At 44.7% G+C, this 27296-nt stretch overlaps 2 protein-coding genes across 2 annotated transcripts in view; both read left to right on the top strand.

Annotated features, from left to right (window-relative positions):
• The window catches only part of slc39a4 (solute carrier family 39 member 4), a 39826-nt gene extending 36505 nt beyond the window's left edge, over window positions 1-3321 (top strand). The window contains exon 12 of the mRNA XM_052016914.1: window positions 181-3321. Within this exon, the coding sequence (XP_051872874.1) occupies window positions 181-312 (132 nt within the window). The 3' untranslated portion in view covers window positions 313-3321. The remainder of the gene's footprint in view (window positions 1-180) is intronic.
• Window positions 3322-14002: 10681 nt separating this feature from the next.
• cpsf1 (cleavage and polyadenylation specific factor 1) overlaps window positions 14003-27296 on the top strand; it is a 94019-nt gene continuing 80725 nt past the window's right edge. Inside the window, 5 exon segments of the mRNA XM_052015499.1 lie at window positions 14003-14146; window positions 21986-22140; window positions 23974-24001; window positions 26717-26850; window positions 27028-27108. Of these exon segments, the coding sequence (XP_051871459.1) occupies window positions 21997-22140; window positions 23974-24001; window positions 26717-26850; window positions 27028-27108 (387 nt within the window). The 5' untranslated portion in view covers window positions 14003-14146; window positions 21986-21996.

A 27296-nucleotide genomic window follows, 5' to 3' on the forward strand; every position in this document is an offset into this window, starting at 1 on the left:
GAAGGTATGTCCAGTTGGAACAAAATTCTTAAAATGGAATGATAACAGGGAACAAAGGACTCTTAACCCTCAAGCCTGCTCTTTCCAGTGCCAGTCCACAATGTGATAACATATCATGTTCAGGCATTCAACCAATAACCTTGCTGGGAAAACAATTATTTTTTTTCCCTTTTCCTTTAGCTTCCAGAGATGATGCAAGCAAAGAGCAAGAATCCCTGGATTTTATTCCTTCTGCAAAATGTGGGATTATTTGTCGGCTGGACCATTTTAATCCTATTGTCGCTCTATGAGGATCAGATTCAATTTGGATAGAGCACAATGTTTCTGCTCTGAATATTTTCTGTTGGGGCAGTTTACGTAGTTCTCTTTTTTAATCTTCACTGCAGGACAGTGGATTGCAGTTGCAAAGCTGATGGTGGAACATGTCTATTCAGTAATGTTTAATTTGCCAATCCAATTTAATTTTATTTTAAGAGGCACATGGAGATATCCCTGGTCCCTAGAAACATCAGGACAAACAGCCTTTAGTGGGTTAAATTTTGAGGCATCATGAAGGAAGAAATAATTAACAAAGAGATAACGATAAGACTTCAGCAAGGCCGACCACAAGATTCTGCAATGAAAACTGGCTGAAATATTGGAAACAATGGGTAACCTCCAAAAGATGCTACATTCTAATGTGACCATATATTGGTGCTTGGGTTACTATCATTTACAATGTGCACAGGTTAAGGAATAGGGACTAAAACATAGATATATAATATGCTGGTGGTGCCAAAGGTGGAATTTGGGGTTTGCAAATAAAGTGGACACAGTAGACCAAATACTAAGGGAGCTGGATAAATTGTTAAAGATCAGATATTGCTTACATGGATAAGTCAGAGAGATGATAATTAGTGAGAATATAGGTTAATAAGTATTAACGTAGTGGTATCTGGAGGTATTATGGAGAGTGGCTGAAAAGTGAGAACCATTTAAGTAGTAAGGTCAGTATAAACAAAGAGGAGATGAACCAGGTCACAAGTCAGGGAGGAAATAGCAAGGTGTGTAACCAAGCAGAAATCATCAATAATTTAAGCAACATAAATTAGACTTTAATATATGCATTACATATCAACCCCCCTTTTTTTAATGAAGGCAAGATGATTTGAACTTTACAAATATGTAGCAAGTACACATATGAGAAATCACAGCCATAGAGTCATAAATCAATACAGCACAGATACCGGCCCTTCGGCCTAACCAGTCCATGCCGACCACTGTACCCACCCGACTAGTCCCAATTTCCTGCATTCGGCCCATATCCCTCTAAGCCCCACCTTTCCATGTACCTATCCAAGTGCTTCTTAAATGACACTATAGTACCTGCCTCACCCACTTCCTCTGGCAGCTCAGTCCATACACTCACCACCCTCTGCGTGAAAAAGTTGCCTGTCAGATTCAGCAAATATATTCAGTGAATAGCTGAGGCAAATCTGAAGTTCTTGTACTCATTACAACATGTAAACTATCTCCAAACATATGCCATTTATCATTGCTATAAAAAAAATGAATAACATTTGACAAAATGTCGGCCTTGACTCAGCTCTGGATAGCAAGGATCAAATTCCATTCCAGTGATGAAACTCAAGAGTTGGAAATGAAAACCACTATGATACTGGAGGAAATCAGCAGGCCAGGCAGCATCCGTGGAGAAAAGCTTTTCTCCACGAATGCTGCCTGGCCTGCTGAGTTCTACCAGCATCATAGTGTTTTTCATCTAGATTCCAGCATCTGCAATCCTTTGTTTCTCTCAAAGTTGGAAATGTTTTGTTAAAGTAAGTTAGTGAAGTGGTGCAGGACCTGAGTGGTAAATCCTGTGACATTACCACTAATGTGGTCAGCCCTGACTCCATTAATAACACTCGTATCTTTGAATCAGAATGCTGAGGCTCCACATTTCACTCCAGAGGCTTTTAACACCAAATAGAGGCTGGCATCCCGGTACAGTACCAAAAGTGCCGCACTAATGGATTCACACTTTGGGTGAGCCATTTAACTGAGGCTCTGTTTGCTCTCTCAGGTGGTACGAAAGATTGTTGAGGAAATTAAGTTCAATTAATTTGACAAAGTTTTGGAATGAAAAGCTAGTGTCAGTAATGATAACCATTAAATTATCCAAGCAAAATCTCATCTGGTTCAACAATATTGTTCAGGGTAGGAAGTATACTGCCATTAAACAATCTGGTCTATATATTAGCCCAGAAACACAGCAAAGTGATTGACCCTGAAAAGCTTAACAATTAGTTGTATCAAAATTGCTTGAAAAGTTCTAGTCTAACAGCATTGTGAGAGAACCTTCAACAACATTACAAGGAGAATTATGTATGGCTGATAAACAGTTCCCTGAGTACTGAGGTGATTTCATGATGAAGCAGAAATAATGCAGATTTAAATTTGCATTATACTTTCCACACATTAGGTAACATGATTCTCAGAGTTATTCACCAATGAAAAGAGCCCATATCCCATGCCTTAGAACATAGAACAGTACAGCACAGGAAGGTGCCCTTCAATCCATGATGCCTTCAGATGGCAATCAAAAATGCCCAGGTCGTCCAAACAACCACTCCAAACTAAAACTACATCTAAAGTGCCGACTACCTATACAGTCGAGTGATTTTGAGAGTTGGCATTTTCTCCCTGGATTAGAAACTGTAATTCTCATTCCTAATGTTTTATTTGAGGGGTAGAAAAATGCTTCTCTAATCACATGGGAATGTTTTAATTTACATAAAAATATAAGTAAGGCAGTTGGCACCTTGAGCCTGCTCCACGATTCAATAAAATTGGGGCTGACATAACTCTCCTGCTCTCTCCCTGTACCCTTTAGTTCCTTTGTAGTTTAAAAGTCTGCCAGTCTCTGTCTTAAATATATTCAATGACTCTGCCCTCACAGCACTCTGTGATAGAGAAGTCTAAAGAGTTAAAATGCTTTGAGAGAAGAAATTTCTCTGTCTGAATTGGGCAATCCTTATTCTAGATACTTCCACTGGGGGGGGGGGGGGCGGTGGAGGTTAAACTTCCTCAGCATCCATCCTGTCAATTCTCCTCAGAATCTGAGATCACTTCTCATTTTTCTATATTCCAATGAGTATAGGCACAATCTACTCAATTTTTCTTCTTACGTCAACTCCTTCATCCCAGGACTCAACCTAAGGAATCTTCTCTGCAATGCCTCCAAAGCCTTCCACAATCTTCCTTAAATGTGGAGACCAATATCTACCTATGTATATGTTGTTTGTTTATTTTTGTTATTTACATTAGATTATTACTGTTTACTTTTTCAAAGGGTAGGGTATTATCATTCCCTACCATAATAAACAATGTAATACAAGGTAGCTGTGTGTTCTTCCATTCAATAGACTGCATGGATTGAAGGGGAAGATGCAGATCGAACAGTCTCATCTGCTTATCCCAACTCTTACGGTATATCTTCCTCTGGTTTCCCTTGACACCATAGCATCCTGCCATGCTCTTCTTCCTACCTTAATGACATTACTGTTGTGTACTCTGGCTCTCCATCTGCATTGGTCAAACATAACTTCTGGTACGAAGACAAAGATGCTGGAAGAACTCAGCTAATCAAGCAGCATCTGTGGAAAGAGAAACCAGTTAACGTTTCAGGTCGAAGACCCTTCATCATTTTCTTCTGCTGACTCCTTCCTTCATGGCTCTTTATACTATATCATTCTGCATCATCTTTGGTCCTCTTCTCTCTGGCAGTGCCATTTTGCTAACTTTTTTCTTACATATCCTTTTTTTTAAACATGTCCATGCCATTCTAATACTTTCTTAGATGCTTTTACTAATTTCACCATTCCTCTGATGTGAATTTTTCTCACTTTGCCAATCCTCTTCAACCCATACATCCATCAGAGCTTTCTCATCTGTCACATTCAGTATCTTGAGTTTTTTCTTTGGGGGCAAGCCTCTGTTCTACACAACAAACGCGTCTGGAATACTTTCCTCTTCATCATCACTAATCTTTTCCTGTCACATAATATTCCTGTTGCTGTTATTCAATGATTCAACTCTTCATCTAACCAAATTATTTTGATATTTGAATATTGTAGCGGCTAGCTACACACTACAAAATGAGGACACAGAGTCGCTGGTTTGAAATCCGAAGTCAAATGAACGACAGGGGCGCGGTGCGCCTTTAATATCCGAAAACTTCCCATGCTACAGTTCCCGCACTGACATCATATGCAGGTCACCTGACCTTCCTGCGCGCGGGCTTTCCCAGCCCGACGATGGGGAAGAAGGAGGGCCCCGCGCCATCTTGGATCGGGGCCTCCGACAACATTCATGATGTCGGTAGCCGGTTCGATGCCGGTGTGGTGAGTCGCTACAATATCAACTTTTTCAACATACTCCTTAGGAACGATCACATTTCCAACTTCAGTTACTTCATTGAGGTGTACATATTTTGTTTTGAGATCAACTAATCTTCATTCTTCATCCCTCCTGCATTTCTCTCTTTGGGGAGATCCAAACCAACTTGCAACTAACTATGTCATCCACAAACATCATATTCCAGGAAAGTCTTACTTGCTCCGTAAACACATTCACGATGACAACAATAGCAACAAATTCAATGATGATCTTTGCTGTATCTTCATCTTCACTTCAATAACCTTTGCTGTTCCTCGACTGCTCCTTATATTTGTTGTACATTTCCAATAAATATTGTTGATATTTCTGATCATTTCTAGCACCTCCTTAACATTCAGCCACACCCATATGTCCTTCCCAATTTAGGTGCATTGATGGCGCAGTGGCTAAATTACTAGACCAATAATCAAGCAATCTGGATTTACAATCCAGAGATTTGATTTCAAATACCACTATAGATTCAGTTAATAAACTGGAATTTGGAGAAAAACATACATTCAGGTAAGATGACCATGTAAGCTATTGGATTGTCGTAAAAACCCCCTCTGGTTCACCAACATCTTGCAGGGGAGGAAATCTGTCATCGTTTTCTGGCCAGGCCTACATGTGACTCCAGATCTAGCCCAGGTGTTTGGCTCTTAAATGCCCTCTGCAGTGGCCTAGCAAACTACTTAGATGTACAGTCATTATTATCTTCAAACAGATGAGGAATAAAACTGGAGAGATCACCTGGCATTGACCTAGGCACCGAATTTGTACACAGCAAATTCAGTCCCAGTCCAGTTGACCTTGCAAGACCCTCTTCACAAACACCTCAGGCTCATCTAAAAATGATGAAATGTCAATCCAATGAAGCTGCAATACAGGACAAACAAAATACAGCAAAAACAGCACCGGCATCTACCAACAATGTGGAAAATTGCTTATGCTCACAAAAAGTAGGACAAATCCAATTTGGCTACTTACTGTCCAATCAGTCTACAATCAATCATCAATCACCTACTCATCAATAACCCATTCACTAATGTGCAGTTTGGGTTTTGTCAGGACCACTTCGCTCCAAATCTCAGAGCCTTGGTCCAAACATGGGTGAGGTGGGAATGGCAAGAAAGAGCATTTGAATGAGGGTGGCATCAAGGCGTCCCTTGTTTTCCCTTGTACTACCTCGATGCACTGTTGTAATGAAATTAACTGTACGGATGGCATGCAAAATAAAGTTTTTCACTGTACCTCGGTACATGTGACAATAATAAACCAATTTACCAATTTGAAGATGAGGTCAATGGGCATCAAATGGAAAATACTCCAACGGTTGAAGTCAAATCTCATACATAGGGAGAAGGTTGTGTTTTTTGGAGATCCATCACCCCAGTCCCAGGGCATCACTGCAAGAGTTCCTCAGGACAGTGTCCTAGGTCCAACTGTCTGCAGCTGCTTGCTTCCATTATAATGTCAGAGTGGGGATGTTCTCAGGTGATTGAACAACATTCAATTCCATTCACAATGCCTCAGCAAATGAAACAGTCCATGCCTGCTTGTAGCACGACCTAGACAACATCTGGGCAGGGACTAATAAGTGGCAAGTAACACTTGTGCTACAAAAGTGCCAGGCAATGCCCATCTCCAACACAAGAGACTGACCACCTACCCGTGATATTCAATGGCATTTCCATTGCTGAGACTCCACCACCAATATCCTATGGTCACCATTCTCCAGGAGCTCAACTGGACCAGCACGCAAATAACACGGCTACAGGACCAGGTCAGACTCTGGATTATCTGTGGGAAGTGACTCATTTCCTGACACTCCAAGGCCTTTCCACCATCTACAAGTCGCAAATTAGTAGCATGATGGAATACTCTCCACTCGCCTGGATGAGTGCAGCTCCACCAACTTTAAAGAAGCTCAACACCATCCAAGACAAAGTAGCCCATTGACTGACACCTCGTTAACCACCCAAAATATTAATTTCCTCCAGCACTGCACTGTTTACCATTTACAAATACACTGCTGTTATTCACCTAGCTTATTCCTACAACACTTCCCGCAGCTTCAAACTCTACACGCAAGGACAAGGAGAGTAGGTGTATGGGAGCACAATCACCAGCAGGTTCTCTTCAAAGCTGCACACCATCCTGACCTGGAAATTTATCGGTGGCCTTTCACTGTCATTGAATCTAATTCCTGGAATTCCCCTACTCCCGCCACCCAACAGCACTGTGGGAATACCTTCGCCAGGACTGAAGCAGTTCATGAAGGTGCTCACCAGCCAAGAGTAATTAGGAGTGGACAATAAATGATGACTTGCCATTGATGCCCAGATAACAATAAATAAATAAATCGGAATGAATGCTTTAGTGACCTTCCCTGCAGTTTTCCTAGATAAGGTTTAACCAAAATGTTGAGTTGTAATTCAGATATATTGCATTCTCCTAGCCTAAAACTCCGGAGCTCTTTGCCTGTTTCATCTTTCCTCTTCCAACAATCAACATTGTGTTTATATCCATTCTGAGAAGCAACTACGATCCACTGAATCATTTGAACCATAGAACAGTACAGCACAATACAGGTCCTTCGGCCCACCATGTTGTGCCGCCCTTCAACTTACACCTAAGACTATCTAACCCCTTCCTCCCACATATCCCTCTATCTTAAATTCCTCCATATGCTTATCTAACAATCTCTTCAACTTGTCCAATGCATCAGCCTCCACCACCACCCCAGGCAGCGCATTCCATGCACCAACCACTCTCTGGGTGAAAAGCCTCCCTCTGACATCTCCCTTGAACTTCTCACCCAATACCTTAAAGCCATGCCCTCTTGTATTGAGCATAGGCGCCCTGGTGTGGCCTAACCAGAGTTTTGTAAAGCTGCATCATCACTTTGCGGCTCTTAAACTCGATCCCCCGACTTATGAAAGCTAACATCCCATAAGCTTTCTTAACTACCCTATCCACCTGCGAGGCAACTTTCAGTGACCTGTGGGTGTGAACCCCCCAGATCCCTCTGCTCCTCCACACTGCCCAAAATCCTGCTATTTACCTTGTACTCTGCCTTGGAATTTGTCCTTCCAAAGTGTACGACCTCACACTTCTCCGGATTGAACTCCATCTGCCACTTCTCAGCCCAGCTCTGCATCCTATCAATATCCCTCTGCAAGCTTCGACAGCCCTCCACACTATCTACAACACCACCAATCTTTGTGTCATCTGCAAACTTGCTAACCCAGCCTTCCACCCCCTCATCTAAGTCATTAATAAATATCACAAAAAGTAGAGGTCCCAGAACCGATCCCTGTGGGACACCACTAGTCACAGCCCTCCAATCCAAATGCACTCCCTCCAGCACAACCCTCTGCTTTCTACAGGCAAGCCAATTCTGAATTCACACGGCCAAGCTTCCCTGGATCCCTTGGCCTCTGACCTTCTGAAGAAGCCTACCATGTGGAACCTTGTCAAATGCCTTACTAAAATCCACCAGACCACATCCACTGCACTACCCTCATCAATCTTCCTGGTCACCTCCTCAAAGAACCCTATCAGGCTTGAGAGGCAAGATCTTCCCTTCACAAAGCCATACTGGCTGTCCCTAGTCAGTCCACGTTTCTCCAAATGCTCATAGATCCTATCTCTTAGAATCCTTTCCAACAGCTTACCCACCACAGATGTAAGGCTCACCGGTCTGTAATTCCCTGGACTATCCCTACTACCTTTTTTGAATAAGGGGACAACATTTGCCACTCTCCAATCCTCTGGTACCATCCCCGTTGACAATAAGGACTCAAAGATCCTAACCAACAGTTCAGCAATCTCCTCCCTCACCTCACGAAGCAGCCTGGGGACTATTCAGTCAGGCCCCAGGGACTTATCTGTCCTAATATTTTCTAACAACTCCAACACATTCTCTCTTAATATCTACATACTCTAGAACATTACCCTCACCTACACTGTTCTCAGCATCATCAAGACCCCTCTCCTTGGTGAATACTGAAGAGAAGTATTAATTGAGAACCTCACCAACTTCCACAGCTTCCAGGCACATCCTCCCACCTTTGTCTTTAATCGGACCCCAGCCATCCTTCTGCTCTTTCCGTACGAGAAAAAAGCCTTGGGATTCTCCTTAATCCCACTCGCCAAAGCCTTTTCATCTCCCCTTCTCGCTCTCCTCAGCCCTTTCTTAACTTCCTTCCTTGCTACTCTATATTCCTCACGAGCCCTGTCCAACCCTTGCTGCTTACACCTTATGTATGCTGCCCGCTTCTTCCTAACTAGTTGTTCCACCTCTCTCGTCACCCATGGTTCCTTCACCCTACCATTCCTTCTCTGCCTCAGCGGGACAAATTTATCCCTAACATCCTGCAAAAGATCCCTGAACATTGACCACATCTCCATAGTACATTTCCCTTCAAAAATGTCATCCCAATTTACACTCCCAAGTTCTCACCTAATAGCCTCATAATTTGCCTTTCCCCAATTAAATATCTTCCCGTCCTCTTTGCTCCTATCCCTGTCCATGACAATTCTAAAGGTTATGGAGCAATGGTCACTGTCCCCCCAAATGCTCACTCACTGATAGATCTGTCACCTGATCCGGTTCATTACCTAAAACTAGATCTAATATGGCATTCCCTCTAGTTGGCCTGTCAACATACTGTGTCAGGAATCCGTCCTGGACACACTTAACAAACTACGCCCCGTCTAAACCTTTGGAACTAAGTAGGTGCCAATCAATATTTGGATTCCACCGGCATCTCAAGTCGGCCTTGATGGCGCGCCTCAGGGGCCCCAACTGGACAGATGAGCTTCCCTGGGTCCTACTGGGCATTCGCACAGCCCCCAAGGAGGACCTGGGCACCTTCTTGGTGGAATTGGTCTATGGCGCCCCCCTGACGGTCCCGGGTGAGTTCGTACCAGAGGCCCGAGGTTCGGAAGAAACTCCAGCAGCGGTGCTAATGAGGCTGCGGGACAAAGTAGGGACCCTGGCACTGGTCCCGAACTCCAGGCATGGTCCCACACCATCAAGACCTCCGAGTCTGTGAGTATGTTTTTATTCGCAGGGGCATGCACAGGTCACCTCTACAGCAGCCGTACGAAGGACCCTTCAAGGTGATCCGGCACAACGGATCCACGTGTGTCGTGGAAATGGGAGGCCGGGAAGAAACTTTTACAGTGGACTGCCTCAAACTGGCGCACTTGGACATTGAGCAACCAGTGAGGGTACCCGCACCGCACCGTCGAGGCCGGCCACCCAGGCAAGCCACACAGACTGGGGGCTCCACTCCCCCGATGGATGTTTCTGGGGGGTGGTGGTGTGGTGGCCCGCACACGCGGGACTCGAATCGCCATCGGGAGCCGCGGGCAGACAGGTGGTAGTGCGTTTGGAACTACCCGCTTGGGGCGGACCGTCCGGGAACTGTCGGACATCAGGTCCGCCCCACGGGTCGCGGGGGCCCATGGGATGGGAGATTGAAGTGCACGATTTTGAATCAGTAAAAAGTTCAGCACTCTCTGGCTCCGTGTATTCCTTTAATAGCGCATTGAGTGCAGCTACAGTATGGCATTAAAGTACAATCTATTTCTATTGTATCTTGACTCCCTGTGGGAAATGACAGCAGAAATTAATATATAACAAAATAAAGATCTAACAAGGCATGAATGGATGGTGTTCATTTAGTCCAGGGTAATTTCTTCCCATTTGTAGAACATGCCTTATGACTAACTCTTAACATATGCTGTCCCTTGGGACAATTTTGCCAAATTTCTTCCATAGATATACCAAAGGTAGACACAAGAGATTGCAGATGCTGGAATCTGGAGCAACAATCTACTGGAGGAACTCAGCAGACTGAGGGGAGGGAGAGGGGGGGAAGGAACTGTTGATGTTTTGGATCGAAACCTTGCACCAGGACTAAGAGTGGAGAGGGGAGATAGCCAGTATAAAGAGTAGAGGGGGAATGGTTAGACTGGAACCCAAGGTGATTGGTGGAGCGAGGAAGCAGATTGGATGAAGGGCAATTTGAGCCAGGTAGGGGAGGGGTGGAGTTGGAAGACAGAGGCAGGTGGACGATGGATAGAGGCAGATAAAAAAAGATGGAGATGGAGCCAATTAGGGGGGAGGGGAGTGTGAAGGTGGAGACAGCTGCTGGAGGGTGATAAGTCAGGAACACCAATGATGGAATCTGATAAGGAAGGTGATAATGGAAAGCATTAGGGACCATGGGGACCAAAGGTAACCAGGTAAATTGCCCCAACATCCATGCCCACATACATCTTACACTTATTGTATTCTAGCCATTTATTCTGATAGGTCATTCTTTGTGAATTACATAGTGGTGCAGTAGATAGTGCCATTTCAAGGACCCTGGGTTTGATATTGATTTCAAGTGCTGCCTGTATGGACTTTACACATTCTTCCACCTCCCAAAGGTGTGGCAAGTAATTGCCTACTTTAAATTAATCCTTAACATAGGTAAGGGACAGAAACAATCAAAGGGCAGTTGACAGGCATGTGAGAGGTACTCGTGCAGGATATCCTAAAGGTTAACCACCAGGTCTGATCGGCGGTAAAGAAAGCGAATGCTATGTTGGCATTCATTTCGAGAGGTATAGTGTACAAAAGTAGGGAAGCGTTGATGAGGCTCTATGGAGCACTGGTGAGGCCTCATTTGGAATACTGTGTGCAGTTTTGGGCCCCATATGTTAGGATGGATGTACTGATGTTGGAGAGGATTCAGAAGAGATTTAGTACATAGTACATAGAACATTACAGCACGGTACAGGCCCTTAGGCCCACCATGTTGTGCCGACATTTTATCCTGCTCTAAGATCTATCTAAACTTTCCCTCCCGCATTACTAGGATGATTCCTGGAATAAAAGGGCTTACTTATGATGAGCGTTTGTCAGGTCTTGGACTGTACTCACTGGAGTACAGAAGAATGCGAGGGGACCTCATAGAAACACTTAAAGTGTTGAAGGGACTGGATAGAGTAGATGTGGTTCTGTTTTCCTTGGTGGGTGAGTCCAGGACTAGAGGGCACAGTCTTAGAATTAGAGGGTACCATTTTAAAACAGAAATAAGGAGAAATTTCTTGAGCCAGAGGGTAGTGAAATTATGGAATCCTTTGCCATGTTCAGCTGTGGAGGCCCAATCATTGGGGGTGTTTAAGGAGGAGATTGATAGGTATCCAATTAGTCAAGGTATCAAGGGATATGGGGATAAGGCCAGAAATTGGGGCTAGATAGGAATAGTTTAGTTTAGCTCATGGAGCAGACCCAATGGGCCGAATGGCCTACTTCTGCTCCTTTGTCTTGTGATCTTCTGAATGTTGCAAGGCTTAAGAAGGCAGCAGTGATGGAAGCCAGCATGGGCATATTTAGCCAAATGGCCTCCTTCTGTGTGTAATAAGTAAGACCTGCTGGTTGCAAATCCATTATATTCTCTTAAGTGACTGATAATTCTTGCTTCAGCCTATCCTGGTAAATCCAATCCCATTCCTAACCAGATACTTGCCCATCTTATTTTTTGAAGGAATCCATGCTTTGGTTGAGAGTCCATGTCTCACTTAAGAGCCAGTCTTGCACCACTATTTTCTGTGTCAGGGAATATAGCCACAGGTTGCCAGCATCAAGGACAATCTGATGTCAATATTTTGTTTTGCAGATCCAATACGAAGCCAATTTTAGCCTAAATGCAAAATAAAAACTCATTTTGTCCAAACAATATATGAGGCTCTCAGAACATAGTATGCAACACAATATATCAACAGAGCTCCAAGGACTTGAACAGTGTTGAACACTGGAGAGTGTTATAGAACAGCAACCTAAGGGTATAGGCACTTCCCCAAAAGTGGCAACACAGGTAGACAGGGTGGTGAAGAAGACATTCGGCATGTTGGCCTTCATCGGTCAGGACATTAAGTACAAGAGAAACAAAGGACTGCAGATGCTGGAATCCAGATGAAAAACTATGATGCTGAAGGAACTCAGCAGGCCAGGCAGCATCCATGGAGAAAAGCAGGTAGTCAACGCTTCGGGTCAGGACCTGAAGTATTGTGTGCAGTTCTGGTTGCCCAGCCGTAGGAAGGATGTGCTGAAGCTGGAAAGGGTGCAGAAAAGATTCACAAGCATGTTACTGGGACCGGAAGGCTTGAGTTATTTGGAGAGACTTGATAGGCTGGGACTGTCTCCCTGGAGTGTGGGAGACTGAGGGGTGACCTTATAGAGGTTTATAAAATCATGAGGGGCACAGATAAGGTGAATGGTCACTGTCTTTTTCCCAGGGTAGGGAAGACTAAAACTAGAAGGCATAAGTTTAAATTGAGTGGGGAAAGATTTAAAGGGGTAACTTTTTTCTCACAGACAGTGGTTGGTATATGGAACGAGCTGTCAGAGGAGGTGGTAGAGGTGGGTACAATTACAACATTTGGAAGACACTTGGGCAGGTATATGGACAGGAAAGGTTTAGAGGGATATGGACCAAGTGCGGGCAAATGGGATGAGCTTAGATGGGCATCTTGGTCAGCATGGACGTGTTGGGCCAAAGGGCTTGTTTCCCTGCTGTGTAACTCTACAATAGCACAGTGGAGAGGTGAAGGTGGACGGTGCTGCCTTACAGTGGGGAACAGGATGGCTGACACAAAAGGCACTGACAAGATGCTGGAGGAACTCAGCAGGTCAGGTGGCATCTATGGAGAGAAATGGACACGTTCAGTTTTGGTCATTTGTATTCAGTTTTGGTCACCCTGTTATAGGAAAGAGTGCAGAAGAAATTTATAAGGATGTTGCCAGGACTCAAGGGACTGAGAAATGGAGAGAAATTGAACAGGTTGGTACTTTATTCACCGGAGCATAGGAGACTGAGGGGTGATCTTATAGAGGTGTATAAAATCACAAGGGGCATAGATAGGGTGAATGTACTCAGTCTGTTTCCCTGGGATGGGGAATCAAAAACTAGAGGGCATAGGTTTAAGTTAAGAGATTTAATAGGAACCAGAGGGTGGTCAGTATATGGAACGAGCTTCCAGAAGAAGTAGTTGAGGCAGATACATTGACAACATTTAAAAGGAAAGGTTTAGAGGGATACGAGGCAAATGGGACCAACTTAGATGGGCATCATGGTCAGCATGGACTAGTTGGGCTGAAGTATGACTCAATGACTGTCGATGTTTCTGGTCGAGATCCTTCATTTGAACCCGATAAAGGGTCCAGACGAAGGTTCTCGACCCGAAATGTCGACTGTCCTGTTCCCTCCACAGATGCTGCTCGATTCGTTGAGTTCCTCCGCCATCTGCAGTCCCTCGCCACAGAAAGCACGGAGCTGGTTCCAATAAGAATTTGCCTCCCAAATAAAAACAGACGATAGGTTTTACACAAAATCCTGAAGTAAGTCAGTCACCGTTTGCTTTCGCTGTGAGGGAGGAAGCTCCGCGAAACGGCCGCCGCCGCGCTCCCGCCAAAAACACCGCGCGGTCACGTGACACGCCGGCGTCCGGGCGGGCTGGATTCCCGCGCATGCGCGACGCGAGGACCACCAGCCTGATGCGCGTCGGTCACTATCGCGAGATTTCGGCGCAGCAGGAATGGCGGCTGTGTCCAGTGGGTCCGCATCAGTGAGTTGTCGTTGATGTTCAGCCGGCCCGCCGCCCTCCGAGAAGTCACCCGCCCCGGCGTGGGGGAAGGTCTTGTGCTCTTAGCCAGCGGGACCTTGTGGTAAGTGAGTCTGGAGTGTACCGTGGGGCAGGTGGAGTGGCGCCGCTGGCCACTGGCCCGGGCCCTCGGCCTCCCCTCCCCACGGTGGGGCGGCCCCTCCTCCCCTCCCTCTCCCCTCCTCCCCCCCCTCCCCTCCCCTCCCCCCCCCTCCCCTCCCCTCCCCTCCCCTCCCCTCCCCTCCCCTCCTCCCACCTCCCCTCCCTTCCTCCCCCCTCCTCCCCCCTCCCCTCCTCTCCCATCCCCCCTCTCCCCTCTCCCCTCTCCCCTCTCTCTCCCCTCTCCCCTCTCTCCCCTCCCCCCTCTCCCCTCTCCCCTCCCCTCCCCTCATAAAAATTACTGCAACTTACAAAAACAAATAAATAGTGTGAAAGAGGAATAGCAAGGTAGTGTTCATGGACAGTTCAGAAAGCTGATGATGGAGGGGAAGAAGCTGTTCCTGAAAGGTTGAGTGTGGGTCTTCAGTCTCCTGTACCTCCTCCCCGATGGTAGTAACACAAAGAGGGTATGTCCTGGGTGGTGAGGGTCCTTAATGATGGATGCCGCCACCTTGAGGCACTGCCTCTTAGAGTTGTCCTCAGTGGCGGGGAGGGTTGTGTCCATGATGGAGCTGGATGAGTCTACAACCCTCTGCAGCCTTTCTCAGTCCTGCACATTGGAGTCTCTATACCAGGCAGTGATGCAACCAGTCAGAATGTTCTCCACTACATCTGTAGAAATTTGCGAAAGTCTTTGGTGACATACCAAATCTCCTCAAACTCCTAATGAATTAGAGCCGCTGGTGTGCCTCCTTTGTGATAGAGAGGTAGTGTTCATGGACTGTTCAGAAATCTGATGGCAGAGGGGAAGAAGCTGTTCCTGAATTGTTGAGTGTGAATGAAAGGGTCCAGAGGAGCTTCAGAAGAATGATCCCGGGAATGAAAGGCTTAACATATGAGGAGTGTTCGATGTCTTTGGGCCTGTACTTGATGGAGTTCAGAAGGATGAGGGGGGATCTCATTGAAACCTACAGTATACTGAAAGGCCTGGATAGAGTGGATGTGGAGAGGATGTGTCATTTGGTAGGAGAGTATAGGATCAGAGGGCACAGCCTTCATATAAAGGGACAACCCTTTAGAACTGAGATGAGGAGGAATTTCTTTAGCCAGAGGGTGCTGAATCTGTGGAATTCATTGCCACACAGGGCTGTCCAAGTCATTGGGTATACTTAAGGCAGAGATTGATAGGTTCTTGAGCAACAAACAATCTGCTGGAAGAACTCAGTGGGTCAGGTAGCGTCTCTGGGAGGAAAGGAAATGTTGATGTTTCGGGTAGAAGATAGGTTCTTGATTGGTAAAGGGCTTAAGGGTTATGGGAAGAAGGTGAGAGAATGGGACTGAAAAAAAAATGAGCCATAATTGAATGGTGGTGCAGACTTGATGGGCTGAATGGTCTAGTTCTCTCCTATATGTTGTTTTATGATCCAAGACTGGAGAGGGTGCAGAGCAGGTTCACTGGCATGTTGCCTGGGATGGAGCATTGCAGTCACAAGGAAACACTGGACAGCCTGGGTTTGTTTTCTTCTGCACGGAGGAGGCTGAGGGGAGGACCTGATAGAGAAGTACAAAATTATGTGAGCACAGGCTAGATGGTAGAAAACCTTTGCCCATGATTAAAGTGTCTAAAGCTTGAGGCTGAAGGTTTTGAGAAAAGGGATAAGGTTTAGAGGAAATCTGAGGAAGAACTTTCACCATGGATACTGCTTTTTTTTTGGCTCTTAAGTGCGGCATGGCCTCCCGATCTTCCTCTATCTTTGCCGTTTTACAGGTCAAGGAATATAGCTACAGGTTGCCAGCACCAAGGACAATTTCAAGTCATTATTTTGATTTGCTGACTCCGTACAAGGCTAGATTTAGCTTGAATGTTAAAAACCAGAGCTTTCACCCAGAGGGTGGTTGCGATCTTGAACCTGAGGGGTTGGTGGAGGCAGGTACTCTCTCAACATTTAATTAACTACATGAGCACTTGAATTGCCAAAGCATAGGAGGCTCAGGAGCAAGTGCTGTATGTGTATGGATGAGTACTTGACAATTGGCATGGACCTGGTGGGCCAAGGCCTGTTTCTGTGCCATATGACTCTATGATCAGACTTCAGACTGGAATAACTCCAGAGGCCCCAGGCTTGCATTGATCTGGAGTTGGCCATTAACTCCACAGCCCCCAGGATCACATCATTCTGGAGTCAGAGGAATGCATAAAATAGGCCATTCAGCTCTTGGGACCTGCTCCACCGTTCACTGTGATAATCATCCTTATCCCTGGATAGTAAATATATCTATCTACTTGAATATTTTTAATGATTTGGCCTCCACAACTTTGTGATAGAAAATTATATAGGTTACCACCTGGTGGGTGAAGAAGTATCTCCTGATCTTGGTTCTAAATGGCATTGCTGATATCCTGAGGCTGAGTTCTGGATTATCTAGCCATTGGAATATTCTGCTCTAACTAATCTGTCTGGTCCTGTTGGAACTTTATGGATTACTGTGAGATCCCTTCTCATACTTCAATTCTCCAGTGGTTCTAGGCCTAACTGACCCAATCTGTCCTTGCATGCGAGTCCTGCCATCACAGGATATTGTCTAGTGAACTGTCATTGTACTCCCTCCTGTCAAGAACATCCTTCCTCAGATATGAGATCAAACTGCGTACACAACTCCAAATGTGATCTCACCAAGGCCCTCTACAGCTGGAGCAAGACATCCTGTACTCAAATCCTCTTGCAATCAAGGCCAGTCCTCCCTCCCTGTACGCTGCATCTGAACACATACTTTCAGTGACTGGTGCAGGAGGACATCCAGGTTACATTTAGTTTCCTCATTCAAGTCATTAATAAATATTGTGAAAAGCTAGCACTGAAGCACTGATACTTGTGGCACCCCAATGATCACTTCCTGTCACTGGAAAAAGGTTCATGTATTCCTGTCTGTCAACTAATTCTCAATCCATGACAAGGTATTATCCCTAATTTTGGGTCCTTCAATTTTATACACTAACCTTGTGGGACATTCCCAAAAATATGTTAACCACATGGCCACCAGGATATGGTCTGTGGGATCACTTATAAATCTCATAACCCCCAAAATCACATCCATTAACTCGAGAGGCCCAGGATCTGGTTGGATTGGGGACACCTATTAACCCCACAGCTCACGATCAGTTTGGCCAAGTCATTGTTTGGGAAGGAGGGAATCACTGCTTCCCAAGAGATCACCTTGAGATCCAGAATGATTTGTTTCCATTCTAGCTCTGTGGGTTCTGAGGTAGCTAATGAGGCCATTGTTGGACCTGCGGAATTAACCACAGGTCAAAGAGGAAGTCCTTGGCAGAGTGGAGTTGTAGGTATTTTGGGAGATGCAGTGCTGGGAATCCATGAGCTGCTAACGAATGAATTCAACGTTTTCTGTGCCATTCTGAATGCATATATATATATATCTATATTGACCAGTTATGGGCCAGCAATTCACATGGGCCAAGGAAGCTTTGAGAATATCCATGAAACGTGTCCTTGGTTTTCCTGATATTCTTATTGCATGCTGGAGCATGGAGTAGAGTTTTGGGAGTGTTATGTCGGACATGCAAGCAATGTGGCCTGCCTACTAGTGCTAACAGAATATAATTAAGGTCTCAGTGGTGGGAATGTTGGCTTGGAAGAGGACACTGACTGCCTGTGTCGACCTGCCGGTGGACTTGGAGGATTTTGCAGACTCCACTTTGGTAATACCTTTCGACACTTTGTAGGTAGTCCACTTCCAGAAGCATACAAGAGGGCAGGGGTCACTGCAGTTTGGTATACCATACAGGTCATCAGTTTTGTGATCTTGATCTTCAAGTATTGTTTTCTTCAGAAGGCCAAAGTCTGTGCAATTGAAAGAGTGGTGAATTTTGGCATCATTATATGCCTTCCCCAAGAGATGGCTCCTGAGATTTGGCAAGTGATTTCTGTTTCTCAGGGTCTCCTTGTGGAACTTTATTGCCAGAGGGCTCTTACATGGATATCTTGACTCTTGGTTTGTAGATGTTGGTGTAAGGCCCATTCTGTTGTATGTTTTGGTGAGTGAATTGACAATGACTTGGAGCTGAACATGCTTGTAGGGAAGCATTGTCTACTCACTGCATCTTGATGACTGAAGTTGGGATGACCTTGGTTGTGATGTGGAGCTGATGGAGGTAGCTCTTTAGCTTTACTACAGTAGAAAACTTGTTGAGATTGCTGCTCTTTGTATTTCTTGGAGATGTCACACTGTGAAGATCCCATCTATTTACTTCTAGGCGGAATCCATCTTATGATTCAGGGAGCATCACTCAGGCCATTGGGAGCAAGCAGTTAATAATGACCTAGGTGGTAAGTTTCTCTGTAGTACACAGCAGAAAGACCTCTCCATAGTTATTACAGTCAGATTTGTCTCGTTTATTGAAAATGAACACAATTACAGTATCTGAGGTTCCCTGGCTAATCTTCCTTTTCCCAGATGTGGAAAATGAGGTGGTGAATTTGTGACAGAAGTCCCTTTCTGCCTAGTTTTAGAACTTCAGGGATACTGTCAGGTCTCAAGATGTCATGGTTTTCCATTTTCATACAGCCTTTTAATTCCTTGTTGGTCATGGTTGGCGATGAGAGTCGACTGGATAGTTTGTAGTGGAATGGAGCCAACTACGCTTATGGAGCGATAGAGTGATTGTTGAGGAATTCCTTGAAGTGCTACTTCTCGTGGATGCTGACTGCCTCTCTGTCCTTGATGCTCACTAACATTTTTGGCTTTTGGAGCTCCTTGGCTGTTTGGGCCATCGTTAAATGTGACCGCATTGAGGAATCTGAATATCATAATCATCAGCAAGTTGTTGACCTTGCTGCGCTCTTTTCATCCACCATCTGTTCTTTGGGTTACAAGTTTATGGTTAGACCATGGCCATCAATTGTCTGTGAATCTACTTGGATTTGCTTGAGGCCTGATGGAGCTTATGATCAAAGAAAACCTCATCAAATAGGTCATGGTGTTATTTGATAGCCTTTTCACAGGTGCCTTCTTGACATGTGCATCCGTGACTCCAATCCACAGCAAACTGTCTGGTCTGGTTTTGATGCCAACCTAGACCAATAAGAAATAGTTTGACAATTGAGATTACAGTGATGTTCAGGAACAGATGGTATCCCTGCTCAAATTCAAGAACTTCGCAGAGAGGAGTTTCAGGGACAAATTCAGGGCTTTGTCTTCCACAACTGGAAGAAATGAGAAAAATCTGATTGGTATTGGTTTATTATTGTCACTTGTGCCGAGGTACAGTGAAAAACTTGTATTGCAAACTGATCATACAGATCAATTCATTACACAGTGCAGTTGCACTGAGTTAGTACAGAGTGCATTGATGTAGTACAGGTAAAAACAATAACAGTACAGAGTAAAGTGTCACAGCTACAGAGAAAGTGCAGTGCAATAAGGTGCAAGGTCACAACAAGGTAGATCATGAGGTCAAGAGTCCATCTCATCGTATAAGGGAACCATTCAATAGTCTTATCACAGTAGGGTAGAAGCTGTAGAAGATTGTAACTACTAAAGGAGGTCTCCCTGCTGTCTGGCAATGGGAAAGGCATCAAAATGGTCTTCTGGTCTTCCTCAGCTGCTTCCTCCCAATGACAGAAGAGTTGCTTCCTGTATGACTTCTGTCCATCTAGAAATATGGTGGACATGATCTTCACTGCCTGTCAATGCCAAGAGAAATGCAGGGCGTAGCACTAACCATGATAGGTATTTTTCTTTGACCTTACTAAAGCCTTTGACTCTGTTTATCCAGAGGGACTGTGGAGCATCCTCAAATTTGGTTCCCCTTAGAAACAAAAGTCTTGTCTTTGTGGGAACTACTAGGTTGGAGATCAGCAAGGGGAAGTTGGGAGAACACACACTAGTCTTCATTGAGGGGTCAACGGTGAAAAGGGTGAGCAGCTTCTGGGTGTCAACATCTCAGAGGATCTAACTTGGGCTCAACACATTGATGCAATCATGAAGAAGGCACGCCTGCGGCTCTACTTCAGTAGGAATTGGAGGAGATTTGGTATGTCACCAAAGACTCTTGCAGATGTCTACAGATGTACGGTGGAGAGCATTCTGACTGGTTGCATCACCGTCTGGTATGGAGGTTCCAATGTGCAGGATTGAAAGAGGTTGCAGAGGATTGTAGACTCAGCCAGCTCTATCACGGGCATAACCCTCTCCACCATCGAGGACATCTTCAAGAGGTGGTGCCTCAAGAAGGGGGCATCCACCATTAAGGACCCTTACCATCCGGGATATGCCCTCTTCACGTTACTACCATCAGGAAAGAGTTACAGAATAAAATAAGATATCTTTATTGGTCACATGTACGTCGAAGCACACAGTGAAATGCATCTTTTGCGTAGAGTGTTCTGGGGGCAGCCCGCAAGTGTCGCCATGCTTCCGGCGCCAACATAGCATGCCCACAACTTCCTAACCCGTACGTCTTTTGGAATGTGGGAGGAAACCAGAGCACCCAAAGGAAACCCACGCAGACATGGGGAGAACGTACAAACTCCTTACAGACAACGGCCAGAATTGAACCCGGGTTGCTGGTGCTGTAATAGCATTATGTTAACCACTACACTACCTTGCCTGCCCACACTCAACATTTCAGGAACAGCTTCTTCCCCTCTGCCATCAGTTTTCTGAATAGTCTATGAACACTACCTCGTTCTTTCTCTTCTGCACTATTTATTTATTTTGGTAACTTAGTAATTTTTGTGTCTTTATGTCTTCCACTGTACTGCTGCCACAAAACAAGAAATTTCATGACGTATGTCTGTGATGATAAACCTGATTCTAATTCTGATTGTGGATGTAAAATCTCCAGAGAAGGTGAGGTCAACGGCAACTGAAAGTGATCACTTGACATTCAGTTGTGGTTCTATAATGAGGTGTCGAGCTTATTTCAGCCTTCTAGGAAAGTGATGTACGGTGAAGAGAGAGTGATGAAGATTGGCCTATCCTGACAAAAGTTCGGAACAATGCAAGATCTCATTGCAACTTAGCTTGAAAACACGCACCACCAGGCTCAAGGACGGCTTCTATTCCACTGTTATAAATCTCTTGAATGACCTCTTGTACGTTAAAGGTAGACTCTTGACCTCACACTCTACCTCATCAAGGCCTTGCACCTTATTGTAAGCCTACACTGCACCTTCTCTGTAACTATAACACGATATTCTGCATTCTGTTATCGCTTTTCCCTTGTATTACCTCAAAGTACTTGAGCTTTGAAATGATCTGAATGGATGGCTTGCAAAACTAAGTTTTTCACTGTACGTATGACAATAATAAACCAATACCAAGATTCTGAGGTAAATTGACAGGGTATATGTTAAGATGCTGCTTCGAGCTGAAATGTCTAGAATTATAGTCCGGTATAAAGTGTATGCCCATTTAGGATTGAGATGAGGAAAAATTTGTGCAGTGGGTTAGAAAGTTCCAAAGGTTTACACTTCAGGAAGGTTGTGAATGCTCAGTTGATGAGAAAGCTGAGGTCAGTAGATTTATGAATGTTAGGAAAATCAGAGTTTACAAGAATTGAATTGGGAAGTCCCACAAGTGGAGGTTGATTTGTCAAATGACAAGTGTACTGTCCTTTCCATAGGTTTCATGACAATGTTACACTTAGCCCTGAGACAGTGTAACAAGTTCAGGTGTTAGTTACGTAGAGTGAGCTGAATAGAAAGATTGATTCAGCCAATATAATACCAGTGAAGATCATGAGGGCAAGTGGTCATGGTTCTTGTATTTTGATTGTTTTCAGGAGTTGACGGTATGTATGCAGTCTATCGCCAGGTGCATCCCCCGACGGGGCTTGAGTTTGCCATCTACTGCAGCTTCTTTTCCAATGCAGAACGAAATTTGGTGGTGGCTGGGACATCCCAGCTGCAGGTTTACAGACTGATTCATGATGCAGAGGTGAGCTCAAATGAAAATTTTAAATGTTAATTTATTTGAAAGTGTGTTTACCTACTTTTTTTTAAGAAAAGTGCTGCAATTTTTTCTCCCAAAGTAAACGTTTATTAATGAAAATTACACACAAAATAATAAATATGGTGCAACGCTCTTTACATTCTTACTGTCATTTGGTCAATACATTCAGTAGTGTTAACACATTTTTTGATTTGTACATAGCACCATTGCCACTTGTGGCCTCCTGGTGTGATGTACCCTTTCATGGTTTGAGGGGCTTCCTGCCGGAGTCAATGTCCAGTAGCGGAATGACCCTAGACTGTGGTCATTCCCCACAGATCCTTTGCATTGGCTGCATCGAGCTTCAGTGCGTCCCTCATAACGTACTCACCCTCAAATGTGTCTGTCAGTAGCATTCCCTTATGAACATCTCACTGAAAGACCAACAAATTTTGGGCAGACTGATTCCCTGAGTTGATGATCTTCCAGCAGCACTTGATGTGTGTCTCTGCATGTGTCCCTGGGAACAGCCTGTAAATCAGAGTCCTCTCTTACACAGCTGCTCAGGATGTACTATGACAAGGACCCTTGCATCCTCCTCCATACCCTCTTAGTAAATCCACAGTCTGCAAAGAGGTGGGTGACTGTCTTCTCCCCAGTGTTGTCATAACAAGGGCAGAGTGCGTTGGGAGTGATATTCCAACTGTACAGGAAGGAACTGCTGGGAGGGCCCCTTTCACTGCGCTGCAACCTGTTCTGTACTTGTGCCTGAGACATTGCTTCCTCAGTAGGGAATTAGACCACACCTAATGCCCTTTAATAGCTTAATCAAGTGGTTAAACTGAGAGGACGTTATATCACAAAGGGACTTGGGGGTAAACATGATACTATTTTCAATAGACGTGTTCAGTTTCCAGCAGGGATCACTAGATAGAAATTTGAAGATCAGACACAATGGTTCCTCCCAAGGTCTCTGGAACTGATTGTGCTCTCTGAACAAATAACCATGTCAATGGTGATAGTTTGGGCAAAACACCATTGCAGTTGTGAAAATCAGAAAACTGCAGATGCTGGAAACAGAAACAGAAAATGCTGGAGACACAGCATGTAAAGGCAGCGCCTGTGAAAGAGAAACTGAGTTAATGTCTCATGTTGAAAGACCTATGATTGGAACCACTGGATTTGTACTCCATCACCACACAAGTTCTGTTATCATAAAATATCTTAGTTTTGACTGTTTTAGAAGTTAATATTCATTATCTTTTATCCCAAGTAAAGTTGTGATTTCTTCCTGGAGGATTTTCAGGAGTGCCAGGGTTCATCTGACCACCCCCATTGACTTTGATATTCTTTAGCTCAAGAGAAAAATGTTGCTCAGCTTCTGCCTCTAGTTAAATCCCAGCTACCTTTGGTGAAAGTGTGTGCCTATAGATATTGGATGGGGATTGGAGACTGCTGGCATTGATGTTCTCCCTGTGGCCAAATTGATGAGAATGTCAGAGAGAATTGGTATATGGAAATGAAAGTGGGAGAAGGGACAATTGGGAAAGCTTTGAGAGGTAATAGAGGTCTCCAACCTGAAACATTAACTATTTCTCCTTTCATACATGCTGCCTCACTTGCTAGCACTTCTTCTAGCATTTTCTGCTTTTATTTCAGATTTGCAGCATCTGCAGTTTTTTTTTATTTTCATAGACTTCAAGGGCTGAATGGCTGCCTGTCGGAAATATGAAATTTGGAGGTTCCATCAATTTTGTTTCAGATTTACAGCATCCAAAGTGCTTTGATCCCAGTCCAGGGATTAATGCTATTTGTATCTCTTTTTGTTTGTACTTGCAGAGCACAGTAAAAGGAGACAAACCTTCAGGTAAGACTGTCCTTTTCTCATGGAGGTATCTAATAATTGATTCTCATGGGATCACAGAGTTGTGTCACGAACCAGCAACAAAAGAAACACACTGAGCATGATTCAGTGTTAAAAACTATTTTATTAATTACTACTTATGATAATACGTAAAATAAAAGTAAAAATGTTAGTATGTTAGAATTCAAAAATGTTAAACCTCGAACGTTAACCCCAAAACTAAACTCGTCGTGTGTGTGTGACAAAGTCCAAAACTCCCAGTTCCGGAATGGTTCTTAAAGTTCAGTTCCGCAAGCCATAAGGTGAAACATGAGCAAGGGCTTCTTCAACAACCATCGTTGTCTGAAGATAAGACGTAGACGTAGAGAAACATAGAGAGAGTACATATGAAATCCAAATGTTCCACGATGGAACCCAAACGACACTTCAGTGTTTACTCGGTAGTGACTTCCTCACCCCGAAAAGCATCCGAATCGTGGTCGTCCACACACAAATACCTGTTTCCTTCTACAGGTCAGCAACAAAGTGAACTCCACCGGATTACTTCCAACTTCCATACATGGATTTCTGTGGCAAACACAGTTACTGTTTCTCATCCATCGATAGGGAAAACAAGCAGGCTGGTGTCTCTCCCTTCTCTCTCTCTCTCTCCTTCTTCTAACTTCTTCAACAACGTCATTACGTCCTTTATCTTCTATCGACGTAAGCACGCCCCACACACACACTCTCTACCTTAAAGGGACTTTCACTGAGTCCGTAACAGTTCCATGGCACAGAAACGGGCCCTTTGTGTAGACCTTTTTAGCCATTTACACAAATCCCATTTGGACGCAGGTGTACAGTTCTGTCTACTCAGTGCTTTGGATGTGTTGGAAAGTTTAAAAAAAGACCAGTTAATTAATGTGTAAGTTGTGACTTAGAAACTCTGATTTGTAAGTTCTGAGTTTACTTCTATGACAGCACACATTCGAGGGGGATACTTCAAAGATGTTGTCTTTTGTTGAGATGTTAAACTGAGTCAATTTTAAATGGACATCAGTATTGCCGTGAATAGTGGTGAGTGGTGGTGGACAGTTAAGTATCAGGTGGGAGGAGGAGGTTCAAATGATATCAGGGCACGGCTGGTGATCGGTAAAGCTGTGGTTGAAGCTTTTACGTCTGTTCAGCCAGAAACTAAAGTGAATGGGCATCAAGGGGCAAACCCTTCAATGGCTAGGAGTCAGACCTTGCATTAAGAAAGTGGTTGTAGGAGGTCAGTTTTTAGAATATCACTGCAGCAGTGCAGATTTGTACGTGCTCCGGAGTAACCAGCAATCTGCTGGAGGAACTCTGCAGTCGAGCAACATCTGTGGGAGGAAAGGGATCGATGTTTCAGGTCAAACCCTGCATCAGGAGTGAGCGGAGAGGGAAGATGGCTGGTATAAAGAGGGGAAGGGGAGTGATGAGAAACAAAGGACTGCAGATGCTGGAATATCTAGATGAAAAACACTATGATGCTGGAGGAACTCAGCAGGCCAGGCAGCGTCCATGGAGAAAAGCAGGCGGTCAAAGTTTCGGGTCAGGACCCTTCTTCAGGACTGAAGATAGGACAAGGGGAAGCCCAATATATAGGAGGGAAAAGCAGGGCAGTGATAGGTGGACAGAAGTGAGGAGGCGGGGTGGGCATAAGGTGGTGAGTGAGCGCAAGATCGAGGAGCTGGAGAGCAGAGGAGATCACGGGGAGCAGTGAGTCACGAAGCTCCCATCAAATGAGGAAGAAAACTTCTTCAAAGCATTATCCTTGAAGAGACTTTGCAGTGGAGCAGTAACACTAGAGAAACAAAGGACTGTAGATGCTGGAGTATCTAGATGAAGAACACTATGCTGCCGGAGGAGCTCTGCAGGATATGCTGGAGTGGTGAGATGGGTGCCTGAGGTGACTGGTGGACTGAAGAGGGGTGTAAGAGGAGGACATGAGACTGCAGATGCTGGAATCTGGAGCAACGCAAAAAGCACTGGAGGAGCTCAGCAGGTGGAGTGAGGTGGGGGACAGATGCTGTGAAGGGAGATGAGCAGGAACACAAAGGGCTACTGGTGCTGGACTCTGATAACTAAAGGAGGTGATGATGGGAACCATTAGGGGAAGAGGTGAATGGCAGGTGGAACAGGAACGAGATTGGGGGGGGGGTGGGGGGGGCGGGCGGCATGGGGAGCCTGTGGGTGAACTGGTGTATAATGTGTGGATTGAACCAGTAGGGGGAGGGGGACAAAGATGGGTGATAGGAGTCTGGAGGTTGAGGGAAAGGGGACCAAAATGGGAGGACCCTGGAGGAGGATCAGAAGGAGTGAGGGACGGGAAGGGGTGGGTTGGGAGGGGGAAAGAACCTACTGGAGTAGAGGGTTACCTAAAATTGGAAAACTTGGTTCATGCCATTGGATTGTAGAGAGCATCTGCGGTCCCTTGTGTCTTCGTTGTGTGGGCTCTCCGTGTACGCCATATCGCTTGCTGGGCTACTTGTCTGCATTTAAAGTGGGACTGTATTAAAAGTGTTAAAGTGACCTGTCAGAAATTTGCCTGAGATAGCTTTGAGACCAGCTGGAGTGGCTGGCCTGCAAATGGTTAAACATTAAACCACATAAAGGAGGTGTGAATAATTTGTTATCTTGCATTAACATGAAAAAAATGATAGGAGTCAGGTTTATTTCTATATGTTAATCACTGCCTCCTGATTTTTCTAGAGGTCAAAGGTCGTAAAGAAAAGCTGGAGCAGGTGGCATCTTTTTCCCTGTTTGGCAATGTTATGTCCATAGCCAGTGTCCAGCTGGCAGGTTCCAAACGGGATGCACTCCTACTCAGTTTCAAGGATGCCAAGGTAAGTGTGTGTGGGTGGGGGGAAGGGAGTGGAGTTTATGATGATTTGAGCTTAATACCACATTGTAACAGAGTGAGGAAAATAACATCTCTAGATAAAAGTATAGACCACAATTTGGTTCTCTGTCGCTGGAGTTACTGTGTTTGTTTCTAATGAATGCTGTTTTTCATTTTAAAGCTGTCTGTTGTTGAGTATGACCCTGGGACCCATGATCTAAAAACCCTCTCACTACATTATTTTGAAGAACCTGAGTTGAAGGTAGGACATCAGTTACGAATATTACTGCAGCATAACACACAGAGACAAAATCTTTGTGTTCTTCTATTTTATTTTCTCTTTCCCTTTTTAATTCAGAAAGTTAGTAAAGTATCAAACAGGGAGTTGAGGAAAATTGAGGGATCGGTGGTTAGGTGACTGTGAGAGTTGTGCTTGATTATTGGAGAATG

This window comes from Pristis pectinata, chromosome 5, assembly GCF_009764475.1.
Source record: "Pristis pectinata isolate sPriPec2 chromosome 5, sPriPec2.1.pri, whole genome shotgun sequence".
NCBI lineage: Eukaryota > Metazoa > Chordata > Chondrichthyes > Rhinopristiformes > Pristidae > Pristis > Pristis pectinata.